Source organism: Lissotriton vulgaris, chromosome 7, assembly GCF_964263255.1.
Source record: "Lissotriton vulgaris chromosome 7, aLisVul1.2, whole genome shotgun sequence".
In the NCBI taxonomy this organism is placed as follows: Eukaryota; Metazoa; Chordata; class Amphibia; order Caudata; family Salamandridae; genus Lissotriton; species Lissotriton vulgaris.
This window is the reverse complement of record NC_141695.1, coordinates 1,077,979,628-1,077,988,720: the sequence shown is the minus strand read 5'-3', so window position 1 is coordinate 1,077,988,720 and position 9,093 is coordinate 1,077,979,628. Positions and strand designations below refer to the sequence as shown.

At 44.2% G+C, this 9,093-nt stretch overlaps 1 protein-coding gene across 2 annotated transcripts; it reads left to right on the top strand.

Annotated features, from left to right (window-relative positions):
* Positions 1-459: 459 nt before the first annotated feature.
* On the top strand, positions 460-8,866 carry LOC147702948 (uncharacterized). 2 transcript variants are annotated; one of them, XM_086928853.1, is made up of 4 exons: positions 460-524; positions 614-674; positions 1,008-1,099; positions 8,138-8,866. In XM_086928853.1, exons 1-4 carry the CDS (start codon positions 476-478, stop codon positions 8,266-8,268), a joined length of 333 nt encoding a protein of 110 aa, XP_086784979.1. In that variant the 5' UTR covers positions 460-475; the 3' UTR covers positions 8,269-8,866. The 2 variants fall into 2 exon arrangements, 1 of the variants encoding a protein (XP_086784979.1); XR_015297263.1 differs by lacking the exon at positions 8,138-8,866 and adding an exon at positions 1,383-1,579 and having other exon boundaries at positions 469-524.
* Positions 8,867-9,093: the final 227 nt, after the last annotated feature.

Below are 9,093 nucleotides of genomic sequence, written 5' to 3'. Positions count from 1 at the left end.
ATTCCAGATCCTCGAAATGGTTACTCCGACACCTGGCAAAGGTCTCACCAAGACTCTGTTACAGAGGGAAATTTTCTGGATTCGCAGATTACAGACACAAGATCCCAAAGGGATAAATGATCGAGTGGACCTCACTTGTTTTCTATGAGATACTGCACAATCATTGTATGCAGAAGGATAGTGGATACAGCACAGTAAAATTGCATGATTTCATTTATTTTTTCATTATTGTTTACATTTTTGTTATAGGGTGACTTCATTGTTATGAACATGTATTTAAACCACATTTGATATAACTCTGTTAACACACACACCTTCCCATTTCAATATGGCGCCTTTGGAGGTTTGCTGTCATTATTCTTGAAGTTGTCTTAGGCTTTGCGTTCCCCCCGTTCCTTTTAGTCCGTCATTTATTTTTATTATTCAAGAGCGCGTCATTTAATGGCGCCGTGTCGCGTCAGGGAAGATAGAGTGAATGGTGGTAACAGTCCGGTTTGGCAGAAGTGTATCGTCGATACATACAGGTACTTTTTGCATTTGTTCTTTTAGAGGCAGGACGCGTTACGCTATTGCATATAAGCACATCTCAGTCTCGCCGTTTCTCCCGTTTTAGACAGACGCTTTAAGAAAAATGCCGAAATCAGGTTGCCGGTTACCGTTGGATTAACTTCAAGGTCAGTCTGAGATTAGGTCAATTGTAATATCACGGCACCGGTCTTATAAAGTGAATAGTGTGCTTTAAAGTGCAGTGTAAACAGTTTGAAGTCGAGCTCAATTGAACGGATAGTGATTAGCGCATTTAAATCATGCTTTATTCTGTTTTCTTCAGGTTGGGTGTATGCGTTGTTCCTAGGTAACTGCCATTATATTCCGGTTTGCCAAATTTTCGACACCACTGCAAAGCTTCATGAGAGTGTGTTTTTCTAGGATTCAAACCGATTAGTTTATTATTTTATACCCGTTTTTGTGTGGGTGTATTTATCAATGTCTCTTCGTTATTTTTTCAGTGCATTGAAAAAACGCATCCTTGATTCACCTCGCCTTTGTACACTCCATCTTACAGAATTCCCAGATTTTGACATCACTTTAGGCCAGACAAGTGAGTCATTTCATATTACAGGGTTATACTGCTAAACCTCATGTGTTTGAATGCATTTTAATGGTGTTATCTCAAAGTGGCATTATGTACATTATCATTTCGCTTATGTATATTCATGATTAAGGCTCCTTAGACTTTGTTTGAAGAAAAACATTTTTTCAACTTCACCAATTTGGTTTCTATGTATATTTTTATACGTTTAAAATTCATTGTGGCATACTGCACGACTGTATGATGTCAGACTAGCATATCAAGCAACAACAAGATTTATGTCTTTTTTCAGGTACTGCCCCGAACGAAGGGCCGCGTGGCCCGAAATGCATTGGGCATGATAACTTGTGGCCATAAATTGTAAGATGAAAGTTATATAGATGTGATTATAACATCAAATTTCAAATGAACTTTTTTGCACAATCTACATGAGAGTTGCAAATGTAATTGTGATCATGTACTGATAATACAATTCAATGTGATTGAAACCATAGCTGGTGTTGTTTTCATTTTTGAATTGCATAAGTAAAGTGTTCAGAGTGACTACTTAGTAACCCAAAAGGGTAATAGCTACAGTGCGCAGAGGGCAAGCTGTTTAGCTTGATCCTTTCATGTCCTGTACAATATGATCCCATTTCTTATGCTGTTGGTGAGGTAAATAATAGATGGGAAACTGATATTATCTTGACATCACTACCCGCATTAATACAGAGCCGGTGCCACCTACTATCAAGAGAGAGCTATGGAAGCATTTTTTAAGACCAGTTTGACATCGGGATCAAGGTGGGTTGCCCAAACTGCAGGCAGAAGAATCTGATTTCCTGAGAAGTGATACACTGCAGTTGGGCTTGATATATGAAGAGTATATCACAGATTCATAGAGACTACCAGCTATTGCTTACAACTTTGTGTCACATGTACGAAAACTAAAATTGCTTTTATACAGCCAGATTTCCCACTGTGGACTTGTTCCAAATTCAGGAAAGTTGCAAAAACCACAATTGCTGCAATGTGTATTGGAGTTTTAAGACTGAGAGATGTATGTGACAGCTGCACGCTGCACACTTTTGAGAGTCTTAAGTACGCATACCATCTGCATGTGGGTCAGTTTCTGTCTTACAGCTTGTTAACTATAACAGCTCAGCAAACCTGGGGCTGCAACATAGCAGAACTCCTGACACATAAAGCATTGAACTTATACTAACCTGGATGGGCCACGAAAGGCGGCTTCACTGATATATCAGGCGCTGCAAGATATGTCAAGGGTGATATTGGAATTATTAAGACATGAATAGACGGGAGACCTGAGAAGGGTACTGACAGTTGCCTAATGGGTATTAATCCGTGCATTTCCTCAACCTCTAGAAAAAACAGGTTCAAGTTAATGCAGCACAATGTCCTACACATGATATGTTTAACACCACAGCGGTTACATAAAGTGTAAATGTGGGAATACCAGAAACCTGCCCAAGGTGTAATGTGGGACAAACAGACGTCTTCCATATACTTTGGACATGCCTTTCTATTACACATTACTGGAAGACAATCACAACATTTCCAGGGGATGGTTGAACCCAACCAAGTCAGGTTTATTAACAACTGACAAGAGTAGACAGCATAGGGCGCAGAGCCCACTTGGCCGAAAAGGTCCAGAGAAGGAATATTCCAGCTTTCCTCGATGCAGACAATGCATTTGATTGAATTAACTGTGAATTCAATAGGGCGCAGTGTTTGACACAATCCACCTAGGTCCATTGATGAAGAGTAGGATTCTCGATTGTTAGAACACACCCATTGGTGACATTGAGGGCTAATGGGCTGCACTCCTGAATTTTCCTGTAAACTGGGCAGTCTTTGCAAGGATGCCTGCTCCCCCCCTCCTCTTTGCCATGACTGTTAAGCCCCTGGCTATCAAGATCAGAGACTTCACAGGGTGTTGGGCCACCTTTTGGGGGGCGGGGGCAAATCTCATATGGCTTGTCTTTTCGCTGATGACTGCTTATCACACTACCTACCCTATCTGAGTCCCTACCCGAGATAGTAACTCTTCATAATCAATTCAAACGGGCATCTACCTTGGCGGTCACAGCAGTACCAACCCACGGGTGCATACCTCGCTACCGTAATGAAAACAGTTCTGAACATTAGAGAGCAGTGGGCAATGAAGGGGGGCTCATGTCATTCCCCTCCTCTAGCACACCCATTGAGTGAAACCCAGACTTTACCCACGCATGTACGCCCAGGTCCTTCGGAGAATTGGCGTCAAAGGCATGTAGGGACCTGAGCAGTCTATTTCAGGAAGGAGCCATTTGAACAATGCAAGCAAGAGTTCCAAGAATTAGCTCGCTTACACTATTTTCAGCTGTGCCGCGGTACTCTCTACCCTCCCAATGCCTTAATGCAGTCAGGCCCCTTAGTCCTTTCAAGAAGCTCTCTCCATGCTAGAAAGGGCTACGAAAGACTCCAAAACAGCACCGTACTTGCATTCAATATAGTCACGCCAGGAGTCTGAGACAACTTTCTGCAATCCAGAGGGGCAGATTTACAAGCCCCTAGCGCCGCTTTTACGCCGCCGTTGCGTCACTTTTGTAACGCAGTGGCGGCACAAAAGATGCGCCATGGTGCAGGATATTTACATTCTGACGCATCTCCCAGATGCATCACGTTGCAAAGCCCTGCGCCAGAAGAGGCGTACCATCGCTGGGGTAGGCGTTCCGGCGCAGGAACGCCTCCCAAAAGTGGCTGAGTGAAATCTACAAGATTTCACCCCAGTCACTTTTGGGCCCATGCTGCGTCAAAACCCTGCGCCTGCTTGAAGCAGGCGTAAGGATTGACGCAGCATTGTGTACATAGGGCCCCCCTGATCACTGCTGGAGCTGCGTCGCGCTTGCGACGCAACTCCAGCAATGCGCCACTTTTACAGCACAGATGCGTGACGCATCTGTGCCGTTTTTGCCCCATGGTGCGTCCCATTCTAAATGCGGCGCATCAAGGGTGGCAGAGCTGCGGCGCACAATTACTGGTGCATCCCTGCCGATATGCAGGGATGCGCCAGTAATTGTAAATCTGATCCAGACTTTTTAGGTCTGGCGTACAGACAGCTTTAGCTGCCTCGCCAGCCTTGTGTTTTCTGAAAAATATGACAAAACATATACACATATACGTAGTTTCAGTCATTCCTCTTCATCTTTTGTTCTAATCAAGTGTCATTCAGATTGTGTTTCCGCACTCTACACAACACAGCACAAGTCAGTGGGCCAGCCGCCCAATTCATTGGCTGCCTACCGTTGAGTGACGGCTTCCTACCTGATCACATGTGCACAGCCATCTTAAACCCAGTTTTGTCCCAATACTGGTGGCCTAACGTATGCTTCATTTGTCCTTTTATCTTTGTTTTACCTTTGCAAATTAGTTTTTTTTTCCCTTGCAAAGCTTAATCTGAGTGCAGCCCGTGGGGAATTGCACCAGGCTGCTCGTGCAAGTTCAACATTCATTCCAACCAGGGGCGCAGCTAGACTCAAACTCCTGGGGGCTAACACATGGATTAGTGGAGACAGAGACATCATAAGAGCCAAATCAAAATTACTTGTGGGGGGCTCCCTTCACTTTACCGATGTAAAACACTGAGTCATTCTTTGAGACTACGTGGCAGATTTACAATAACTGGTATATCCCTGCATATCAGCAGGGATGCACCAGTTATTGTGCGTCTGCGCTCCGCCACCATGGATGCGCCGCATTTACAAAGCGGCGCACCATGGGGCAAAAACGGATAGTTGCGTGACGCATCTGTGCCGTAAAGTTGGCGCATAGCTGGAGTTGCGTTGTAAGTGCGCAGCAGCTCCAGCAAGGCTCCGGGGTGCCCTATCTTTTAAATGCTGCCTCAATCCTTACACCTGCTTCAAGCAGGCGAGGGGTTTTGACCCAGCATGGGCTTAAAAGTGACTGAGTGAAATCAAGTAGATTTCACTCAGCCACTTTTAGGAGGCATCGTGCGCCGGAATGCCGCCCCCCCCTGCGCCTGAATTCCCACTTCTGGTGCAGGGCTTTACAACGTGACGCATCTCCCAGATGAGTCACGCTGTAAATACCCCGCAGCATGGCGCCTCTTTTGCGCCGCCGCTGCGTCACAGAAGTGACGCAACGGCAGCATAAAAGAGCTGCAAGGGGCTTGTAAATCTGCCCCTACATGTGGCAAGGGTCAGAAACATTATTCTCGGCATAACATGATTTTGGGGCTCTCAAGGAATTTTAGCACATTGACAAATGTTCTATTTTAATATACATTAGGCCATTAAACCTGGTTTAATGTGAAACACCAGATTCTATTTTACACCACACTCTCGGGCATATAGTACACTCCAAACACTCTGGGCCAGTTGTGTCAACCTAACCAGTCTTAAAAACATGTTTTACAAGGTATTTTACCACCTTTTCACCAAAGGAAGGGTTTTGAAAATTGGAAGCGAATAATGCAGTTTAAGCACATTAATTTTGTTTCTCCTCTTTTCATGCTTTATTCACCTGCACACAATACTTTAATGTATTTTCTGAATATGATGTTAGTATAGTAAAGAGCTTTGTAGCTGTTTGGGGGAAGCTGCCACATAACCTAGCTCTATAGCGCAAAGAATGTTGATTATATATTTTGTATTTTGTGACAACTCCAGCCACTTATTTTAGATTTTGAAGTTCTTGGGTAGTCCTTTAGCAAGAATCACAACACGTTTGATAAGATTTGCTCTAATAACATACATTTAGGATAGAAATTGAGCACACAAGCTTGATTATAGATGATACCCCCACATCAGAGATGGGTGTTAAACTGGGATTACCAAGGGTTAGAGATTTTGACCTAGTTTTCCATTTGGCACTAATCGCACTGCACTAAGTAGCCTTTATCTAAGTGAAAGGATCAGAAAATAAACAGTGCTATAAAAGTCTTATGTATTTTCTACATTCCAGTCCCTCTTCCTTGCCACTAGGTAGCAAATAAGTAGCTGTTGTGGAGCTTAGCATGGGTAAAGGGATCAACCTTCGATGCACCTACAGCTATTGCTGCCATTTTAGTGAATAAATGCCATGGTTGCTCGGGGCTGACATTCAAACTTGCAGTGTATCCCTGAACACAAATGGGAGCAGATATTAAATAGCAATAACATTTGTGAAAATAATTTGCAACAGTACTCGAAGAAAGAGAATATATTTACTGATAACAATGTTTGCAGATTTCTATTGAATTCTTATGTGAAGCAAATGACATATGAAATAAGACTTCTTGTGGTGGAAGCTTAGTAGCAGTATGACAAAGTAATCCCAGAAAGAACTTTGGATGCATGAGTCTGTCGTCTAATAAGAATGATGGGGCTAAATTTGGAGATTTGCATATCATTTTGGGGTAATCATAGTGTGAGGCAAAAACAAACTAGTCTCTGCTTTGTTGTGGCAGGCAGGACATTAGGCACAATCGCAAGGTCCTGCAAACCTAATTCCAACCTCATTTGAGTTAACATATTGGCTCATCTGAGCAGGGAGCAATTACTGCAGGGACAGAGAATACCTTCATGAAGTATTATCCATGTTAAGAATTGCCCCTCCTGCTAACATAGCCATCTGCCCTATAAACTACTGCAGAAGACAGACTACCATGCTGGCATCTATCTTAAAAAACTAATTTATCCCTTCTACATTCCCTCCTGCTGGCTCCTCAACTAAATGTAACTATTATAGCGAGGATCATGAGAGGTCTGCCTGGAGGCCCTAAGTAGAAGGTGGGTAGCTCTTGCTTCCAAGGGACTCTTCTTGGTTTGCCCTAGTATCTCCTGCTCTCAAAATACTTGGTCAGATGTTCCTCTTTCAAAGCACTTTTCATTACCAACAGGGGAATCTATACAAAGCTTCATTGATACACACTGTCTAGAACTCTGACCTCAAAACTGGCATCCCAGCCCTCATTCATTTCCTTCAGGAACCTACACACTGATGGAACTTCCTTCTCTGCCCAAAAAATAACATTTTAAAACTCACTTTCTACAAAGATAAGAAACATCCCAAACCACCTCAGTTTCAGGGATGCAGTAAAGACCTGGCTAATCCGTAAAAGGTGACACCCCTACTGCAAAGCAGTCCCAAATCCGAACAACCCCACAAAGTTGAGTCAGTCACCTATGTGCTGTGGCAGGTATTTGCATCTCTCACTCCTCTTGGCTCCATTCCAAGCTTAAGTGTTTCTAACAATATTACATGCATATATCTTTTCCCAAAAACATATTGAAAATTATTCTTACGAGGACTGCCCAATTTTGTACTGTGAACTACGTAATTCTACTTAGGTCCTGATTACAAATGTCGTGGAGGAGAGTGTGGTATCTATTGCACATGTTAAGTTGCAGTGATGTTGGTTGGATATGTATTTGATGTTTTGAAGTAACAAATGTGATTTCTCCACAAATGGAGGGAATTATGTAGGCCTAATGTTGTATGGTTTGTAATGGGCATATATCCACATATGCGTGTTGGACTTTCACCTAAGTCATCTTCCTGTGTCACACAATCAGTGCCTGCTGTGTTTGCTTAGCCGACTTAGCACTTCCACATTTACCTGATTTGCAAGGCTGTTGATTATGTTATTGTTAGTCCCTGATATACTAAAGTCCACTACTTCTGTGCACAAGGGGAGTTGGAGTTATGTGCAATGTTGACTGTGGCCCAGGCCTTCAAGCTGTAAGGAATCCACATTCACTGACTGTAGATTACCTAAACCTCTTAACACTTTCATTGTTCTATTGAGTTGTAGAAACGCAATCTGAGGACGGTGTTCCCACCAGGACTAATGTGGACTGAGGATGTCCATAGATGTAGGTGGGGTCTGGTACTATAGATATATGTGCAGCTTCTGATGGAAACTTAGGGCCACCTTGTCTCCATGCACGTTTTAGGAATCGTTGCCTACAGAGTGATCTGTGCACCTTTGATAACGTAATTGTTTAGATGTTCATACATTGAGTTTACGCAGATGTTTTACACCTATTTCAACTGTCTTTTCAGCATCAACAGGGGCAACCAGAGGGGACCGTGCTGACGACGTTATGGATGCAGCTACAGTGCCTCCAGTCAGAAGACCGACACCGATGGAGGCATTGGCTCAGAGGGTGAGGGGGTTCTTTGGAGGCCCATGATTCAACTCATGTTCTTCTGAGTCGTCCTCCAGTGGCAACTGCCTGGTGGTGGCGGAACCAACAGGACCTGTGTCCACAACATCCTTGTCCGCCACCCCGTTCCATCTCTACGCTCCCTGCTGCTCCCCAACAAGTTGTCCGCCTTCGCTCCAGTAAAAAGGGTGGTGTCTCATTTGGTCCAAGCAACTCAGCCCCTGCCCCTGTGCCCTCAGCTGCCCTGATGGAGGAGGCTGTTGACCTCCTTAGACAGAACTCTGTTGGGCTGACTGCATTGCTGAAAGCCATCCATGGGCAGTCCAGACTGATGAAGCAGACTCTGGATCACCTGGAAGGCATTCACAGTAGTATGCCTGGCCTCCAGAGGTCCTTTCAGGTTCTGGCCTCCTCACTGACAGGAGCCTTCCACCCACCCACGACTTCCACCCCACCCCACCTCCTGCCTCTTCCCCATCCCAAAACCCCTTACCCAGACCTGTGCAGAGTGCATGCAGTCTGAAGCCCACGCCCTCATGAACATCCACATGCAGCACACACACACTAAAACGCCCAGACACAGCCCAGACACACAACATACCCGCCAAATCCACAACACACACCCAAAAAACCTACAAACGCAAAATCTCACTCAAACAACAGACACCTACAACACAGACAAAATATACATCAGACCCACACACACCTGCACTAACAACACACACACACAAAACACACAGATACTCCATCTACCTCAAAAACCCCACCCCTTGTCATTCCACCTCCCAGCCTCCCAAAGAAATCCCTTTGTTCGACTTTGCCCTTACCTCTACCACAACATTTTTTTTTTTT